The sequence below is a fragment of the Melanaphis sacchari genome, unplaced genomic scaffold (assembly GCF_002803265.2).
Source record: "Melanaphis sacchari strain LSU unplaced genomic scaffold, SCAv2.0 Contig116_pilon_pilon, whole genome shotgun sequence".
NCBI lineage: Eukaryota > Metazoa > Arthropoda > Insecta > Hemiptera > Aphididae > Melanaphis > Melanaphis sacchari.
Genome location: NW_020270453.1, coordinates 665,920 through 685,963, shown reverse-complemented (window position 1 = coordinate 685,963; position 20,044 = coordinate 665,920). Strand labels below are relative to the sequence as shown.

Sequence of the window (20,044 nt, the reverse complement as noted above, 5' to 3'; positions counted from 1 at the left end):
GCTGAGGAAAGTATTCTATGGGCTCATGATTTCAATCAAATTTGTATTATATATTGTTTTATTTCAATAAACGATGCTTCATGGGGGTTAAGCAATGTGAAAGCAGTTAGGCCCCCCATGTAGTGATTTTTACATGAAAAGAAAAAAAGCACAAAAAATTCGAACGCCTGGATGACAGATACGATGATAAAATAATATTCTCTTGTTATCATTATCAGTTATCAGTTTATCACTACATATCCTAATGAATAATGCTTAAATGCTTAATGCAATCGATTTCACCAACGGCGTGCCTTGTCGTTATTAATTATTAATTACACAATTAATAAAGCTTTATAGTTGACAATCATTGTTATTCCAGTTGTTAAGCGGTAAGACCTTCAACACTCGGAATTTGTTTAGTTGATCTATTTCTCTACTCAATATACTGACCCACACTCTTTTGGCTCTTTCAATTATCAGACATTTAATTGATTCTATTTCCCAGATCTCACCAACTTTACAGACGTTCACAAGATTTGAGACACTTTGCAGCTGTGCACACAACAAGAAAGTCTACCAACAATCATGTCTTTTAACTTCCCGGCATGCACTTACATCGTGGCGATGATATCTGACGCTTTTCTATTGTTCTTCTCGGTGTTTCATGTGAGTACCTAAGACTATACTCAGGTCTCTAAATACCATCTCACTACTAGCTGCTCATTTGTTTGATCATTACTAACATTGCTCTTTGATATGTAGTAGATGAAAATAATCTAAATATACTAATTAGTATTTACTTTCATCACTACTGTATTATTTGGTTTTCGTAACTCAATTAACTTTAAAACAACTATAATACATGTATTATCTAACTGATCGAGAACTAATCAGTCACACTTATAATTATTTAGACTCTTAGTTATGCGACAAAATGTGAAAAATAGAAAAGTCAACCTTGTATAAAATATATTTTTTAAATCTCGAAGTTTTAAATACTCTAAAAATATATTTTTAGTGCACTTGAAGCACAGTTAAGCTCTTATCATGCCTTCTTCAAACTTTAGATTATGCACATTTTGTCCATACATCAGTTCCGTCTATAAATTTTTAATTTTTTTTAGTGATTATCAAATCAATTATTGCTTCAAACTGAATCTATAACAATGAATTGATTGTAATTTGTTATAGGCTGGTACCTATACAATTATATTAAAGTTATGTACACATAACATACTATACTTATGTTAGGATTTTGTATATGATAAAAAAAAATTTATACTAAACTAATAGCATAATATTTATATAAAGTATTTTAATTATGAAAATTACTACACATGATTTTAAATTATTTTAATAAACAGTGGTTCATCCATAATTTTTTAAAAGATAAAAAGGTATAGCCGTCCATAAATTAATGTATACTTATTTTTAAACTGTATTATATATTTATACATCTATCTATTCAATTATGGTTAATCTATTATGTAAATTACATACTTATAGTTATTAAAATATTGTGTAAACTTTGTAACTTTACTACTTAAGAATTAGATAGGTAATAATAAGCAATTACAATTTTATATTAAAAATGAAATTAAGTTTTTTAATAGTAGATACAATAATAATTATTACTTATATGATTAGAAATATCTACAATTATAACAAAAACTAATACGTGAAGGCTAAAGGAAAGTTTTGTATTTTCAAAATACTCTATTTAATACACTAATGTTATCAAATTAATTCTAAAATTGATGATTGTAATCAATAAACTTCTATAATTTTTCAAAAAAAAAGTGTTTTATAATTTAAATATTTATATTTTAATTCATGTTTATAATTTAAAATATTTTCTAAATGGATGTAAATGACTTATGATTATGCCATATATATTTATTAACTAGAACAATTATAAGGGTATGTAGGTGCTTACGCGTTCATTTATTTATCTATTTTTATGAATTTATCAAATAATTTACTTCGTTATATTATGTCAAATTTAGCATGTATGAATAGAGCAACTTAGTTGATTTATTGTTATTATTACATTTTTTGTTTTTGTTTTTGCTGTTGTTTTACTCAATTAACTGAATTTTATTTTGGTTATAGGTTATTGCGTTTGATGAACTGAAAAATGACAGTAAGAATCCTATTGATCAATGCAACAGCTTAAATCCAGTATGTATAATATTAAGTATGAAAGAGTTTATGATAGGATTTAAATTGAAAATGTTGGATATTAAGTATTTTAGTTAATAATTTGTAAAATAAATTAGTTTACTACAACTATGCTAATAATTAATAAATATATTTATTTTTTTAATGTTTATTTATATATATTTAAAATGTTTTAGAATTTTTTTTTAAACAAAAATATTTTACCATGTAAATGGGACTTATTAGTATTTATTGTTATGGATTATGAACACAATGATTAGTGAGTAATTTTTGGTTTTATAATGCATATTTAATTAATTAATTTTTTTAAATATTACCTTTTTTATAAAAATATGACTTTGAATATAATTTTGATGAAATTCAAGTTTTCATTATTTTTCAAGAAAAATTAAATTTAGATTAATAGTGTAAATAATGTTAACTAAGACCAGTGATAATATATTTTATCTATAATTTCAATTCTTCAAATCATTTTTCTAAGTTAATCAAAAAAAAATAACTTCATAAGAATATGATAATAATAGTTAACTGTTTTAATTTGTATTATAAAATTCACTTTTTTAAAAAAAATTAAAAAATATGTCATGTATGATGTCTGATTTTAAACTCAGATTTTCTACTTGTAATAAGTTAGTTTTTTTCATTAAAATAAAAGTGTAATATAAAGCAATCAAGAGTATGTTATATCCATCTTACTAACACATATAATATATCAAACCTTATGTCCAATAATTCCAATTTTATGTGTTTGGCTTAAATATTAGAGTGAATTTACCTATTATCAAACCTTAAGGAAAGAACATTATCTGTGTTTTCTTGTTGGATTTTACAATATTTTAATTTTTAAATATTAAATTTTAACTTCAAATTCAAATTTAGTGAAAATCCAACATTTAAACACAGATAATGTTCAATCCTTAGGTTTGATAATAAATTAATTCATTTACAATTAGTAAAATTGTATCAATAAATGTGAAGAATTCTAATGTAAATGATAAAAGTAATGATTAAAAATTATATAATTTTTGTTTCAGTTAGTGATTCCAGAATATATTTTACATTTCTTCTCCAATTTGTTGTTTTTGTTTGGAGGCCAGTGGTTATCCATTGCTATTAATGTTCCATTAATGGCTTATCATATTTCAAAGTAAGTGAGCATAGATTTTATTGATTTTAGTATTTATACATTTTTAAATTATATATTTATAAATACTTTATTCTATTATTTTAGGTATCGAAATAGACCAGCGATGTCTGGTTTTGGTCTCTATGATCCAACAAGTATTATGAATGCTGACAAATTAAATAAATATCAACGTGAAGGTTGGATAAAGTTGACATTTTATTTGTTTTCATTTTTTTATTACTTATACGGGTAAGTACTTATTTTAATAATACATAAATTAATACATATTAATATTTTTTGCTTAACATTTTTAGAATGATACGAGCATTAATCACAGTTTAAGCTTACAAGTTATGAGGCTTTGAACATTCATTTTATACAACTATAATAGTTAAAAAGTTATGTTTAACAATGGGAAATTGGAACAATAATCACCATATTGAAAAATCCAACCATTTTTAATTATTTCAGTAAGAATAATAATCTTCAACTTTTTATATGTTTACAGTAATAATAATAATAATAATAATAATAATAATAATACCTATATTGTGCGTGGATAATAAATATTAATTAAATTGATTGTCATTTAAAAATATTTATATTTTAACATTTTTTCTATGAAATTTTTTAATTAATGATTTTATAAATCTCTTTGTCATATAATATTTTAAATTTTAGCTAAGAAAATAGTAAAAAAAAATATGTTAAAATTACAAAATTAATAATATTTTTTTAATTGTTTTATATTCTAACTCATATTTTTAATTTTTACAATATATTACAATTAAATGTACTTAAAATTGAAAAAATTATATTTGCAGGTAAATATGTATGTTACTGGCAATCTGGAATGTTGGAACTGTGAATATAATAATAAACACTAAGTTAATCATATTAAATATGATAAATTTTATTATATTTAATAGAGTTCTAAAATTGTAATGCTTGAATAATAATTGTAAGAAAGACTTTACCTAGTTTTAATTAACTTATTATTTCATCTTAGTTTAATTTACTAAGGAAAGTATTGTTTATTTTTTCATATCAATAATCATTTACAAATTACCTTAACATTTAGATTCATTTTAAAAATTAAAATCCTTGTTTTTTAAATAAAAATAGTGTTTAATAGATATATGTACAATTACATTCTTACAATATTTAGTATTTATGTATTGCGTAAGTCTCGTGATAAAAAATTTATTTATAAATTAGTATGATTTAAAAAAATCTTATTTTTTTATTAGTCATGTGTTTTAAAATGTTGACTGAGACTCCAATATAACTTAATAGTATTTTGATCTTATAAATTATTATGAACTGAAAAATTATAGATTTTATAATAATTCCAGTGAATAAATCATTAAATGAAACTAAAAAAGATTAAATAAAGAATATTAACTGTTACTTATTAATGTTTTACAATACAATGGTCTAAAGTATTTCTCTATTAAGTAAATATTCGGTTTATTTTGCGTTGTTTTTCTATTATAACTGGGTAAAACAGATAGAAAAGCTGTATTATTTAAATACAAGCAGCAACTGCTTCCTGGTGTATTCCCTCTCGGTTATATCCGTTTGGGGTTTTGTAGATTTGCGTTCACTATGGAAACAATTATATTATTTTTTAAATGAATTTCAAAGATAAGATATTTATTAAATATACTTAAATCACTTAACTAAATACTTTAATTGATTAATAAATTCACGTGAGTCGAGTAGGTGAAATGAAATACGACTGACCCATTCGGTTTATCGTTACGGCATCGAAAGGTATTCTGTTAAAATGCTTATTACTTATTAAGCTTTAAGTTTAAACTATATTATAGTCAGGGGTTTGTAACTTTGGATTAATTTTGAAATAAGTTGCTATAAATGAATGCTGCAAATCGCACTGTTCTTTATCGGAATAAATCCTTTAAGCTAAACAATATCTATTATGATATCTCTCAGTTTTTTAAAGGAAATCTAATTTTTTGTAATTAATAGTTACCTATTATTAGTATGAACTCTACCAACATGTTCAATTTTTACTGTGAAAAAAATATTTAGCAGGTATTTACGAAAAAAAATTAATATACATAATTGGAAAGGCATCCAATCTGCTGCAGGCTGATTTCCCAGCCAAATACCCACATGCTCCGGGTGATGACTAAAAATTAGGCACTCAATTGCCGTTTTCGGATTGTATTTATTTATTTCCTATACACAAAAGCACAGGGTAAGCTACGGGACAAAGTGTCATAGATGTACCTACTATGCATTTATTGTGATGTCTGACCACTAGACACTTGAATTCAACTTTTATTATTTACGCGTTTAAAAAGACACCGCTAAAGTGTAGAGCCACCAAATCAGAGGTACCAACGTCTCAAACGTCGTTTATCACCGGTTTCACCTACTAGACTTTTCTAACTGCGGTATTCTAATTTCTAATGTCCCGTCTCCGACCTAGAAAATTCACTTCAAACGATTTTCAGCTATCTAGAGTATTCACATACAGCGAGTTTCACCGACCTAGGTTAATTACTTACAGCGAGTTTCACCGGTGCTAGTACTAGTAGTACCTAATAAAGTATATTTCAATTTAAATTTTTCGTTAGTAATTTGTTTTGTACGAAGTTATGAAAAACAATTTATTTATAATCTTATCACTTATCAGTATACTTAAGAATAACTATAAATTGTATAAACATTGCCGAGAATCTGTCTCTTAGATCATTTGACGTTTTACTTGATACCTGTATTATACGATAAAGGTGTGTTTATATGTTGTCGTTTAAACATAATAATAACAATTTATTAAACTTTACATTATTATGGGAATGTAAAAAACGGCTGTTTTGTCTGATTTATTATTTTATTTTACGTCTATAGACTATGATAAACTTTTTACTAATCTAACAAGTAACAACTACTAAAGCCCGGCGTGTTACTGTGTTAGTGTTTTTGAAACGACATGATAATATTACCATAAGCAAAATAAATGATTAGGGACAGCGTTATCTCAAGATAGATGGAATTTAACAGATTTTGATGTCGTTATCAATGTTGTCATTATTATTGTTATACATGAGTTATGGGATCATGTTATTATTCTTTTTACTGTTTACAAGTTAATATTTAAATCATAAGTACCTACCGGCTACCATACGTTAATCCAGGGTGTCGGGTTTTTGATTTTATACACTAACGCCGCTCACGTCTTCCCGTTACTCACCAACCCCAGGTGAAATGGGTAAGTCGTCTAAAGACAAGCGTGACATATATTACCGGCTAGCCAAAGAACAAGGCTGGCGGGCCCGAAGTGCGTTTAAGTTGATCCAGATCGATGGACAGTTCAACATACTAGATGGCGTCAGCCGAGTGGTGGATTTGTGTGCAGCCCCAGGAAGCTGGAGCCAGGTGCTGAGCAAGGCGCTGTACTCAGATCGCAGCAGCAAGGATGACGTGAAAATCGTTGCGGTTGACCTGCAGTCAATGGCTCCGCTCCCTGGCGTCGTGCAGCTAAAGGGTGACATCACCAAGGAAAGCACCGCCAAAGAAATACTCTCTCAGTTTAATGACGGCCAATTGGTGGACCTGGTCGTATTTGATGGTGCGCCGGATGTCACTGGACTCCATGATCTAGATGAGTATGTGCAAGCACAACTACTGCTGGCCGCCATGAACATCACCACTTACCTGCTCAAGCCAGGTGGCACGTTCATAGGAAAGATTTTTCGTGGTAAGGACTCTTCCTTGCTTATTGCTCAGCTAGAGATATTTTTTGGTGACGTGGTTGTCGCCAAGCCATGTAGCTCACGCAATTCTAGCATTGAGTCATTTGTCGTATGTCGAGACTTCTTGCTGCCTGATGGCTACACTCCCACCATGGCCAATCCGCTGATGACCAACGACTCAAGGCCCTGGGACGAGATGGATGTGCATCCAGTCATTACACCGTTTGTGGCCTGCGGTAGTTTAAGCGGCTTTGATGCTGACAAGACATATCCTTTAGAAATTGACGGTCTGCAATACACGCAGAGAAATCCTGTACAAGGGCCAATAGCACCACCATATGAGAAATCAAAACCATTGATAACTACAAAAGGCATGAGTGTTGTCCAGACACCTATTGACCAAACCATTGTCTGTACTGAAAAACTAACATTGGACTAATTTCTAATTCCCCATAGATTATATTCTCTATATTAAATCAATGGATTATGATTTACATTTACTTGTGTATTTTTTACCTTTAATATTATTCTTTACATGTATTCATTTCTACAATTTATAATAAAAATATACGAGTAATTTATATTAGTTAAAAAACAATTTTAAAATTAAACCTCTGTGATATTTGTAATTTACAAAAGTAAGCTGATTGCTTGTAAATTATAATTAGGTATATATAACTTAGAACCATAAGATTTTATTATTTAGAATCCATTAATAATAATCCCTTAAATGTACCTAATAAAATTTTTAACAATCAAAAGTTGCTTAATTAAATAAGTTAATTTTATTACCAATAGTATCATTAATACAAATATAACAATAATAATAATCATTTTAAATATTTAAAAATCAAAATTTTGAAAAAAGTTTTTCGATTACAAAGTATTATGTATAAATGTTTATAGAACGTAATGAAATAAAACATTTTTTTTTTTTTTTTTTTAACTTTAATTAGTTGCTATTGTCATTTAGTTTTTTAAGATTAAATTTTTAGAAAATATGATTAATATTTACTATTACTTACTTGACACTACTTGATTTTTATGAAAAAGTTAGATTTTAGTGTAAAGATAAAAGGAAAAATTCGAAATGTTCAAAAATTACGATAGTGTAGTTAAGCATTTTTGTATTTCGTGTTAAAACAAAGGAATGTGCATTCCTGCCTTTCACGTGAACACCATATTATTATGATCATGACCAGCACTACAACTACATACTGCATTGTTGTCGATTCGATAATCAGGGTTACAATAATTTAAATAATATAAAAATTTTAACAAATATCAGTATTTTATTTTTAAACTTCAAAAATTCTTATAATTTTCAATTTTGATTACTCCAATTTTCTAGAAAAACCATTCTCGAAGTTAATGATCGAATCATTTTCCTACTGTTTGATTATGTAAATACATATATGCATCAAAAAATTACCAAATATTTATTAACATTCATTAATTATGCATTTTTATCATAAAAGTATTTTATTAATTATTCATCGTAATTTAGATTTGTATGTACAATATGTACATATTAAACTGTTCCGAAAAATATTCTGCTTCAGAATATAAAATTAAAAATATACCTATGTTATTCAAAAAAGTAAAAATTTAAAAAAATTATAACAAAAAAAAATGTTTTATTAACGTTCAAAAACGTTAATAGATTTTGAAATAATGGGTGTTGTTTGAAAAAAAAAATCACCCAGCATACAGAATGTGGATGGTTTATTGTACATTTGTATGTACTTATCTAATTAACAGTCTTAGTGTCATTTATGTTCAAATATATTCCACGTCTTTTTAAGAAATACCATTTTAAAATTTATTAATATCTAAATTAACTTGATGTGCATATTATATAGTTAAAAATTATGATAAATTATAATTCAATATTTTTCAAACTTCTATTATACGTATACTATTAACTATTATTTTAATAAAGAAAACAAGCAAGGAAGTCACTCAGCTTTACAGTAGGTAGGTATTATACTTGGTTAATAGGTAGATATCGAAAGCGTCTTCTCATAATTGAGTAGTCATTATTAAAATAGATGTGTAAGATTATTAATACTGTATAGTGTATAATCTACAGTAGAAACAATCAATCGTCAGCACTAAGTTTTTAAGTTTATTTGAATAATTTAAAATTGTATTCTACTAAGTACTAACACGTAGAATAAATAAAAAGTAAAAAAATTAAAATTATAAACAGATCATACTAATATCATGTTTGGATAATGCTATAATTCAAATATTTAATAAACATTTGAAGTTTATACGTAAGATGTAAGGTTATTCGTTTTTAAGATATAACAAAAATCAAAAGGAATTTATTTTGATAAAACTAGTTTAGCGTATTTAAATAATTTTTGTTTTTTTTTTCCGATTATTTTAAAGAGTACCTACATATAAAGAAATTAATTTTTTTAACCCTCCAAAGTATATAATATCTACCATACTAAATTCAATTTTCTATCAAAAATCTCTTTTGTATTGAAGATGGAAGTTGGAGTTCAAATAATTTATTACCTATGCAACAAAAAGTGTCACATAAGAAATAAATAGGTATATCAATATAAGCTCATAATAGGTACGTTTATATTTTAAATCATATTTTTTTTCGAATCATCAATGTTATATTATTATATTATACATTATTTCTCTTTAGATAGATAATACTTTATCACTTGTATCTTACAACTCATTGCAACATTATGTATTTATGGACCGAATATATAATTCTTTTGTATATTAATAAAATACATACTACATATATTTTTAACCTTTTACCTTTTGATAGGTAAATAGTTTTTCTTTATTATTTTCCATCGTCTAATGCGTAGTTAAGTAATGAATTTTATCATTTATGTTTGGTCAATCGGTCAATAATTGTTAGGAGTGTTAGGACATTACTAATGTTAATATGGACGTCCTTGTTATCTATTAGTATCGTAAATGATTACAGTAAAAACTAAACAGATTAGCTTACCGGCAAATAGCGAAGTTGCGAGTTAATTAATAATTAATAGTATAAAATATAAATACATTAAGTTTATTTATTAAAAATGTTTTAATTCTTAAATATTATCCGTGATGTTATGTTATGTTATACTGATAAATTATCAAAATATTTAATCATTATTTAATATACTTTATACTCATCTGAATAATATGTGTTTTCATTAATTTTATCAACAACAAAATAAAGTTTACACTACATTTGTATTTCAAGTGCTAATTAAATTTTTTTAGTAGTATTTCAATAGCAGCAATTAGTATTACTGTTTAAATGTATTTTTTTGAAGATAAGCAAATGTGATAAACCATTAATACTTTCTCATAAACTGAATACAAACTTATACTCAGTTTTGTTGCGCATTAATCAGTACCTTTAAATATGTATACACGTAATGTTAGTCTTATTATTCGACGTAATTTCAAAATTTGTCTTTCTGTCAGACACAAAAGTGATTCTTCCACAAAACAACCAGATAATTATTATGACCCAGATACTATTCATGAAAATCCATTGGAAAGGTGTAAGAGGTTAATCAAAAGGGACATAAATGAATTGTGGAAAAAAGCTAATGATCCATATGATCAGTATGAAGATAACAAAATATTCCCAAAAACTGTTGATATTTTAATTGTTGGCGGAGGTGTAATTGGTTCATCCATTGCTTATTGGCTTCAAAATAAATGCAGAGACGGATTAACAATTGCTGTTATTGAAAAAGATTTAACGGTAAACAAATCAGTTATATCTACTCAAGAGGTATTATAGTTGATTAAATATTTGTTGCATACATGGTAACAGTGTTAATTATTTTAATATTAAGATGATTAATTTTGTATCGATTAATGAGTTCTATTAAGAGTTAGAAAAATTAATCTTTTAGGTGTACTATTATCATTTTTATTGATAAATTTATTTTAGTTGAAAAATTAACTTTTTTTGTAATTTATAACTTACCATTCGCCTCTTTTTTTATAACTAAATAAATATAGATATTATAAATTTATTTTGATAATTTTATAAATCAATCACAATTTATAAACTAAATATAATTTCCAAATTGAAATTTTCTTTCTTTTTTATATATATTTTATTATTATTAGCTTAACTGAAAAAAATTACAAAATCATTCAGTATCATGTTATACAATCATTAATATAAGTTTTTTTTATTTAATACTTATAATATATAATTTGGTTGTTTTGGAGTTTAAACTATTATTGATAGTTATTTTAAATTTTGAAATGATATTTTTATGCTAAGATATCTAATCCTTAATTATGGTATTTATATATTTTATTTTGAAAGATTTTATCCATGTGTAGTTATGTATTCAAGTGTAAAAATCTCATAAGTGTTAATCATAATAGAATGATTTAAACTTAATCATTAGGGTTCGAAACTTAAAGCAATTATAAAATATTAAATATACATGCACTTATGCGCTTATAATATACAAATATGCTTTAAAAATGTTTTTATTTCTTATGATTTGAACTAAATATTTATATACATAAACAAAAAATTGTATGTCAATTAGGGATTTAAAAAACATAGTACAATAATATCTAGTAAAAACCCTTAAAATAAATAACAAATTAAAAGTTTTTTATTTTATCGTCAAATTTTCAAATTGTATTTTAATGATCAAATATGCTCTAAAAAATGATATATTTAAAAAATATGCTCTTAAAATTACTAAGTTACTAAATATACATTTTAAATTTTTAATAATTTTTTTTTGTTATGTTGTGAAATAAGTTTAAGTTTACTTAGCAATAAATCTAATAGCCCAAAAAAACATGCAAATGCATTAACTTCCAATTCCTAATATTATTAGAAACAGAGCACTATGACTTCATATATCATATCTGTTGTAGGTATTCTACTTTTTTTATATTATGAAAACATTTTATAATATTAATTTGGTTGCTTCATTAATATATTAAACTACACTTCATGTATTCATATATTTTATATGGTGTTGGTATAAGCAAAACCACTTTTTACATATAATTTTGTAATAATGGAATAAATTAATAGTTTGAAAATTATAAGATAATCAACATAATGATTTATCACTAGCACAGGAGAACTCTTAATAAATGTTTACGATACAGCATTTAATTTTTTTTTTATATACTTGAATGTCATGAGTTAATTAAATTACCTAAATAATTATTATTTATTAATATTTTAGTATGCAAAAGCCTCTACAGTGCTTTCTTGCGGAGGAATTCGTCAACAATTTTCACTTAAAGAAAACATTGAATTATCCAAATTCAGTGCTGAATTTCTTCGAGATATCAAAGATTATTTGACTATTCCAGAACAGGAACCTCCAGAAATAAATTTCAATCCATCCGGCTATTTATTTTTAGCTACAAAGAATGGTGTCGATACCATGTTAAAAAATCATCAATTACAAAAGTATGATTTTTTCAATTTATAAAAATGGTTGTTATTTTTAATTTTTTTTGATGATACATTTTAGGGAATTAAAAGCTAATGTTGAGCTTTTATCAAAAGATATGTTAAAAACTAAATTCCCTTGGTTAAATGTAGATGATATTGAATTAGGAAGTCTTGGAACTTTAAACTCAGGATGGTAAAGTATAGGTTTCATTGACTAGATTTTTGTTTTTATTAAAGTAATTGTTTAGGTTTGATCCTTGGTCCTTGTTAAATGCATTAAGAAATAAAGCTAAATCTCTAGGAACTTATTATATTGAGGGTGAAGTTAAAGATTTTGGATTTAAAATAGATACAAGCATAGTTGTGGAAGAAGATCCTAGTAAGGAATATGAAGGAATTAATAGCGTAAAAGTATGTATAAGTATCATATTTATATTTTTAGTTTTAAATTTATTTTTTAATATTTGATACTTATTATTACATATTAAATATAATTTATTAGATGAATTAAGCTATGATTTTCGACTTTTTTTAGGTAAAATTAAAAGATGGTAAAACCCAACAAATAGTATTTGGTGTATGTATAGTGGCAGCTGGTGCTGAATCTGGAAATATTGCTAAAATGGCTAAGGTTGGAAATGGAAAAGGATTTTTATCTACACCCTTGCCTATTGAACCTCGGTAATTAAATACTAATTTTAAATATCAAGTAGTTATTTTATAATCATTATTTTTTATTTTACAGTAAACGTTTTGTGTATCATTACCATGCACCTAAGGGTCCTTCAATGTCGCCAATGGTAATTGATCCATCTGGAGTTTATTTTAGGTACCTAACTTATAATCAAATATTTTGTGATGTCCAAGGACATTCTATTATTAGGATAAACATTACTTAAAAATTAATTTAGTTGTATAATAACATATTTGGAGACTTGAAATGAATATGAAAAATTATTAATCAGAGACAAATAGTTTAATTGAAAAATAAACACTATTTATGATTAATATTGTCATGATATTGGACTCAGCTATTTTTATTTATTTAAGCTCGAAAATAAAAAAGTTCAAAAACGTTTCTTGGTACTTGTATTAAACATAAATTAAATTGTAAGCTAAATAATTTAATTTATAGTTGTTTTGTTTATTTTCTTGTATTATATCAAATGAAAAGTATTTTTGTTAAACTTTTGATTTGTAGGCCCAACAGCTATAACAATCATTATATATGTGGTAAATCGCCGTGCGATACTGAAGAACCTAATACTGCTAATTTAGATGTTGATCATGATTTTTTTGAAAATGAGATCTGGGCAGCACTTGCACATCGAGTACCTGCATTTGAAGAAGCAAAAGTAATACTTTAAATATTTTGTTTTAATTAATTAAAACACACAAAAATACTAAATTTTAAACAAAAAATAATTTCTCAAAAGAATAATTATTAATATAAAGATGTATTCAATTTTCAGTAAATAATTTAAAATAAAACAAATAAATACAATAAAATAATTATTACAATTCAACAAGAATATTTACATTTTCTGTCATTCTGTATTGACTAGAAGTATTAATAATGAAAAACCTGGTGTAAAATGTATATATTTTTTTATTGCTCTTAGCTTAATTTCACGGTTATTCCTTACTGATTAGCTAATTTTATTGGTATTATATGTTCAACCATATATATATATATATATATATATATATATATAATGTAAAATATGTATGTATTAGACTTCTAGTGTCAATGGTGTTATTTCACGAAATACCTAATTATACATAAAGTATTATATTTTATGTAGTATATTATACATATTCAATATTATTTTATACTATTAAGTATTTTTACTATTATTTTGATTAGACATTGTAATTGTACAAATTGTATTATCATGGAATAAATTCATTGTTTGAAATTAAATTTATAAATTAAATATGGTTTGTAACAATTGAAGTTCATTTTTAATGATTTAAATTATTTCACAGGTCAAAAGTAGTTGGGCTGGATATTATGATTATAATTGGTATGATCAAAACGGTGTTATAGGAGCTCATCCAAGCTATTTTAACTTGTATTTTGCTGCTGGGTTTAGTGGACATGGTATGTAAAATAAACACTAATGTAATTTATATAATTTAATCAATTCACATTTATTAATAATAGGTATACAACAAGCACCAGCTGTTGGCCGAGCTATAATGGAAATGATTACTGAAAGTGGATATAACTCAATAGATCTTTCTAGGTTAGGTTTTGGCCGGTTAATTGCTGAACAACCACTATATGAACAGAATATTGTCTAACAGCTTAAAAAAATAAATTAGAGTACATTAATGATTTAAATTTTTACGATGTAATAGATGGTGATTATTATTGATAAAAGGTTGTTTAAATTTTAATATTTTAAAATACAAAAAAATTATAATTGATGTTATGTAAATAAATATAATTGTATGTTCTCGAGGCATATGACAGGTTTCAATGGAATAATTATTCATAGAAAATAATGCCTGAAAAAAAAAAAACAGCTTATATTATTTTTTATTAACTGTGTGATGAAATAAAAGATAATAAAGTTAAATTCACAACATATTTTATTACAACTCCCACTATACTTACAAGCATATAACTTGGATTATATTTATTTCTCCAGTTAAATGAAGATATACTATATTCTTGAACTCCATTTTCATGTTGGATATGGCAACCGTGATGAGTATGTCCGCCAAAAACAAGTCGAGGCTGTACCACTTTCAATAACTAATTAAATAAAAATATTGAATAACTTTAATATAAAATCTTATCAGAAAATTTTTTTTTTTATAAATTTTCATTTACCTAATTACACAATGATAAATATTATAAAAGTAATTAATATGACATACTAAAAATGAAATTAAAAAAATAAGATTTTTTTGTAGATATTATATTCAATCTAATGAGCATTTCATAGGCATAGATACAAAAATATTCTAGATGTAATATGCCATATACCCTCTAAAATATTTGTGATTAAATCATTATATCATATGCTATTCTTTTATAGTGTTAGATACAGAATAAGAAATTATTTATAATGAATTAGATAGATTATTTAATAACACAATGAGTAATAAAAAATAAAATAGAATTGAGATTATTTTACCGATTTTGTAGCACAATGTTGTTCACTGCTCAAAAAATAAATGATAGTATTTTTTATTTTTTTTGTAATAGCTATGTTTCCTAATTACTTTTTATGGAATCAGTTATTACTCTTGAGTTTCTTGTAAAACCGAAAACACAGTATGAATAAGTGTCCTAATTTAATTAACACATTAATTAATCAAATAGTCAACCATGAATATTATTCAACCAATGGCGCCTAGATAGAGTACTAAATACTGTTAGTTTGCAACTTCATATACTCTTTGAAAGATTGGGAGTAATTACTAGTGTTAAAGGGAACTTAATACATTAATTATAAAAATTAATTTTTGTAGACAAGTAATTCACTGATTTATGTAGTCATTAAAACAGAATAAGTCATTTTAAAATAAATGTTTTGTGAATAGCAGTAACAGCAAGACATGTTTTATACAAATACTACTGCTACTGCAATCAAATATATATGCATAAATTATAATAATACATTTTGATATAACATTTCAGAAACTATTACTAAATAAATGTTTCTTCCAAAAATATTTAAGATTCAACATATAAATAGATAATTTACTTGAATCGAATAAAAAATCTATAACCATGATAGTTATTTAAATTTTAAATTTTAAAATGTATATTAAGTATTTATACGAAAATTAAAATTATATCCTCACTGACATTATTTATAAATGGAAAAAAAATGTTAATACATTTTTTCTTTTAATGGTATGCACAATATAAAATAATATTTTTTTTAATCACTAATTTTTAAATGATAAATAATAAATACTAATTTATACTTGTGAATTAGGTTAGATTTATTCAATACCTTTTCTGTAGCATCTTTGTGTAGACAATCCCAGCCTTCACGAAATGGTTTTTCTTTTTCTTTTAATGAAGCTGAATCTGGTTCATTGCACGCCATATCATTTTTTCTATACAGAGGAAAATGCTGAAATATAAAACATAGAGGTATGGTTTAATTAAATTATATATACATAAAAAATCATATTAATAAATTATACAAAATGTTACTATTGTTTTTTATTTGTTGCCATAATTAACCATAAATATACTAATCTTAAACATTCTTGAATACTTTACAATTTTTATAAAATTTTACAAATTTTATAAACAATCAAACTAAAAAAAAAAAAACCATTTATTTAATACGTAAATATATAATTTATACTTAAACTTAACTCATTTAACAGATACATGATTAACGATTAGTTAAATAATGTGATGAAATGTAATAACAATAATTGTTTTTAATATTAATTTATTCTATAGCCATAGAATCAATTATTAAAAGAGCAATAATATAGAAAAAAACAATTATTAATGAAATCCTATAAAAAACTTTAAAAAAATAACCAACGCAATATTAATTGATGTATAAAAATATAATGTTACAACATTTTAGGTATTAATTACTTGTAATAGTATGGGTTTACTATAATTTCCATCTAGCATCATTGTTTTTGAACATTTATTTTTATTTTGGCTACATTTTAACCGTTCTACAACAGTCAGAATTTATGCACATTATTCAATAAGTAATAACAATTTTTAATACTATTTTTAAACTTACTAGATATGATGTTTAATTTTAATTTAGCAGCATGACATAAAAAACATCCATCCATTTCCATAGCCATACTATTTATTGATACAAAATGAACATTACGTTTACTGATCAATTCTACTGGACTAGTATTAAAAACTTTATTAAACCTTTTTTCAAGATATGGTGTTACGCTGTTTAAACAAATCAAGTTAATTACTCTAATAAAAAATAAATAAGAAAAATATGAATTATTTATACCTATAATGGAAACCAATATCATGATTACCAACAATAGTATATAATTGGATAGTTGATGGTACTGAAAACAAATATTTAAATGTTTCTACATACGAGTTGAAATCTTTTTCACTACTCCATAATCCTTCATCAAATAAATCACCTATAAAAATAAAATTAAAGCTATCTTTTTGTTCTACACAAAAAAAGTTAATAAAAATATTTATTTTTTTTTTTTTACTAAAAAAAAATTAATTTACCCAAAATAAAAATAAGTTCTGGTTTATGTAATTTGATAGCAGTTTGAAAAGCACATCCCATTTCCCATTCTCTGAAATAATTTTAAAAATATATAACTATCTCAATCAAAAGAAATTATGATTGCATATTAATTACCTATAAGAAAGTAGTGTTTTTATTATATAAATTAGTTACAGTCTACTTATTAAAAATCTTTTAAGGAAATTTGGAAATACATTAAGTAATTGACAAATTAATTTAATAGAATTTTATCACAATAAATAACTTGAAATAATTAATTAAAATAATAAATATTATTTTAATATTATAAAATGAGATAAATTGTTAATTAATAAGCATATATATATATATTATATAGCATATATATTATACATACATGCATAATGTAAAATAAATAATTTGTATCGAAATTAGGTTTTTAATATGAAATTTACATTACTTATTTTCAAAGATGTGGAAAATTATGAAATGATTAATTTGGATAAATTAACTTAAGTTAATTTTGAAAATATTAAATTCAAAGATAATAGTTTATAGAAAATATATTTGATTCTAAAAGTTTAATGATAATATAGAGAAAAATATTAACCTTAACTTAGTACAAGTAAAAAGTTAATTTTTTTTTTTGATATATTGAGATAAATACATCTCATTGTTTTACTATATAGCACACTGGCAATAGTGGTAAAGTCATTTACATGTTAGGGTCAATTAAATTATGAAATCAAAGTATATTTACTTACTTTTATTTAAAATCATTAAACAAAGCATGATTAACAAAAATAAAACTTATTAATTATTTTTAACTATGTTATAAAATTAACTAGGAAATTAAAAATTGATTTTTTTTACTAAATGATCTCAACTTTTGCTTATTTAAAATTCAAATAATCAATAAACATAAGATATAAAATGTTATTCAGGAATATTTGAATGCATATTTTAAATTACCGTATCATTTTATCAAGCCAATGTCCTTTCCTCGTACCAAGTAAATGTGTGTCAGCTAAAAACATTACTTTAACTGGTTGCTCTGATGTCATGTTACTATCAGAAGGCCAATTACACTAGAAATTATGTTATAACCATTTTTAAAATTTTATTATTATTATTATTATTATTATTATAAGTTAAAACTTCAAAGTATATATTAAACCATGCACTACAATGTACAAGTTAAAATTCTTACTTGTGATAAAACCACGTAAAAAATGCCATATTCACAAAAAAATACTAAACCAATGATACACAATAAATATAGTGTAAATTTCTTACTAAAATGTTTTATCATTTTGGACTTCCTGAATTTTCCTTAGATACTGAGGTTTAAAATTTGAATATTAATTGTGTGTAAATTAATTACACAGAATTTCAAATAATTAGAGATCAAAAATTCACATAATTCTATTCGATAGCTTTCAAGTTTTCAAGAATCTAACAATAGCTAGAAAGTTAGCTAGGAAGCTTATACAATTTAATAGTAGAAATAATGAGTGCTATTGAACACAGACCAGACATTATTCATTATTTACCAATAACTATTAACTTTAACATACATTTGCGTAATTATGAATTAATACTGAATAACTGGCGAACAACTTGACCAAAACAAAATAAATAAAAAAGTAATCATTTGTCAGTTAGTAGTTAGTACTCTCCGTACTGGACAGTCGACAGTCATATCAATCATAATACAAATTGCTTGGTGATTCCAGAACTGCTATCAATGTGTTATTAAATAAAAATATATAACTGTTGATAAAGTAAATATAATAACGGTGATAAAAATTTAATGATATGATTGATGAATGATTTCGAATTAAATATTTACAATTGTCTATAATTATTATCTATTACAATATAATATCTTATTACACTATTTTACTTGATTTGATTTTATCACATATAATAATATTATAAACTCAATACTTAAATGCCTATGTAGTTTATGTTATAATGTTCAATTGAATCATAGAGAAGCTGATATTTTTAATATTATTAAAGTGTAAACAATTGACCTGTATGGCTGATTATGAAACAATTTCATTACCTCAGATCAGATCAAATACTTACACTATTTTTTTGTTTCAATTATACTCGTTTTTTATTATAAATGATTGATGGTAATATAGTTTTATGAACTACCTTCCTATCCTGTATGCTTATTAACTATTTCTCCAATGCATTTTTAAACAACTCATAGGTATACTTAAGCTTCTTTCTTTTTCTTTTTGTTAAATAGCTTTTAGCCAGTAACTATAAGAGCTCGTCAATTATACAGTGTTTAAGATTGATTAATCACTTTTTCTTAACTACAATCTATTAGTTTTTAATGAAAAATAATAATTAGTAAATATCTTAATTTTTGAACGTTTTAAGATCA

General features: G+C 24.3%; 4 protein-coding genes across 8 annotated transcripts; 3 read left to right on the top strand and 1 right to left on the bottom strand.

Annotated features, from left to right (window-relative positions):
• Positions 1-247: 247 nt before the first annotated feature.
• Positions 248-4,205, top strand: LOC112603974 (protein cornichon-like). The gene is made up of 7 exons (XM_025352815.1): positions 248-371; positions 488-648; positions 2,095-2,163; positions 3,198-3,310; positions 3,395-3,538; positions 3,604-3,759; positions 4,114-4,205. The coding sequence occupies exons 2-6, from the start codon at positions 568-570 to the stop codon at positions 3,629-3,631; spliced, it is 435 nt and encodes a 144-aa protein (XP_025208600.1). The 5' UTR covers positions 248-371; positions 488-567; the 3' UTR covers positions 3,632-3,759; positions 4,114-4,205.
• Positions 4,206-6,351: 2,146 nt separating this feature from the next.
• LOC112603953 (putative tRNA (cytidine(32)/guanosine(34)-2'-O)-methyltransferase) lies at positions 6,352-7,510 on the top strand. Its single transcript, XM_025352786.1, has one exon. It carries the CDS (start codon positions 6,527-6,529, stop codon positions 7,451-7,453), a length of 927 nt encoding a protein of 308 aa, XP_025208571.1. The 5' UTR covers positions 6,352-6,526; the 3' UTR covers positions 7,454-7,510.
• Positions 7,511-10,256: 2,746 nt separating this feature from the next.
• Positions 10,257-14,792, top strand: LOC112603957 (FAD-dependent oxidoreductase domain-containing protein 1-like). 3 transcript variants are annotated; one of them, XM_025352790.1, is made up of 9 exons: positions 10,257-10,789; positions 12,231-12,460; positions 12,525-12,638; positions 12,694-12,856; positions 12,981-13,126; positions 13,191-13,274; positions 13,647-13,800; positions 14,435-14,549; positions 14,613-14,792. In XM_025352790.1, exons 1-9 carry the CDS (start codon positions 10,412-10,414, stop codon positions 14,750-14,752), a joined length of 1,524 nt encoding a protein of 507 aa, XP_025208575.1. In that variant the 5' UTR covers positions 10,257-10,411; the 3' UTR covers positions 14,753-14,792. The 3 variants fall into 3 exon arrangements, with proteins under 3 accessions (XP_025208575.1, XP_025208576.1, XP_025208577.1); XM_025352791.1 differs by having other exon boundaries at positions 10,258-10,759; XM_025352792.1 differs by lacking the exon at positions 10,257-10,789 and adding an exon at positions 10,801-10,824.
• Positions 14,780-19,365, bottom strand: LOC112603958 (metallophosphoesterase 1). Of its 3 annotated transcripts, none has more exons than XM_025352793.1 (9): positions 18,851-19,365; positions 18,613-18,728; positions 17,661-17,731; positions 17,422-17,563; positions 17,188-17,354; positions 17,031-17,116; positions 16,423-16,545; positions 15,069-15,209; positions 14,780-14,959 (listed from the first exon to the last, which is right to left on the bottom strand). In XM_025352793.1, exons 1-9 carry the CDS (start codon positions 18,950-18,952, stop codon positions 14,780-14,782), a joined length of 1,128 nt encoding a protein of 375 aa, XP_025208578.1. In that variant the 5' UTR covers positions 18,953-19,365. The 3 variants fall into 3 exon arrangements, with proteins under 3 accessions (XP_025208578.1, XP_025208580.1, XP_025208581.1); XM_025352795.1 differs by having other exon boundaries at positions 18,937-19,365; XM_025352796.1 differs by having other exon boundaries at positions 19,218-19,365.
• Positions 19,366-20,044: the final 679 nt, after the last annotated feature.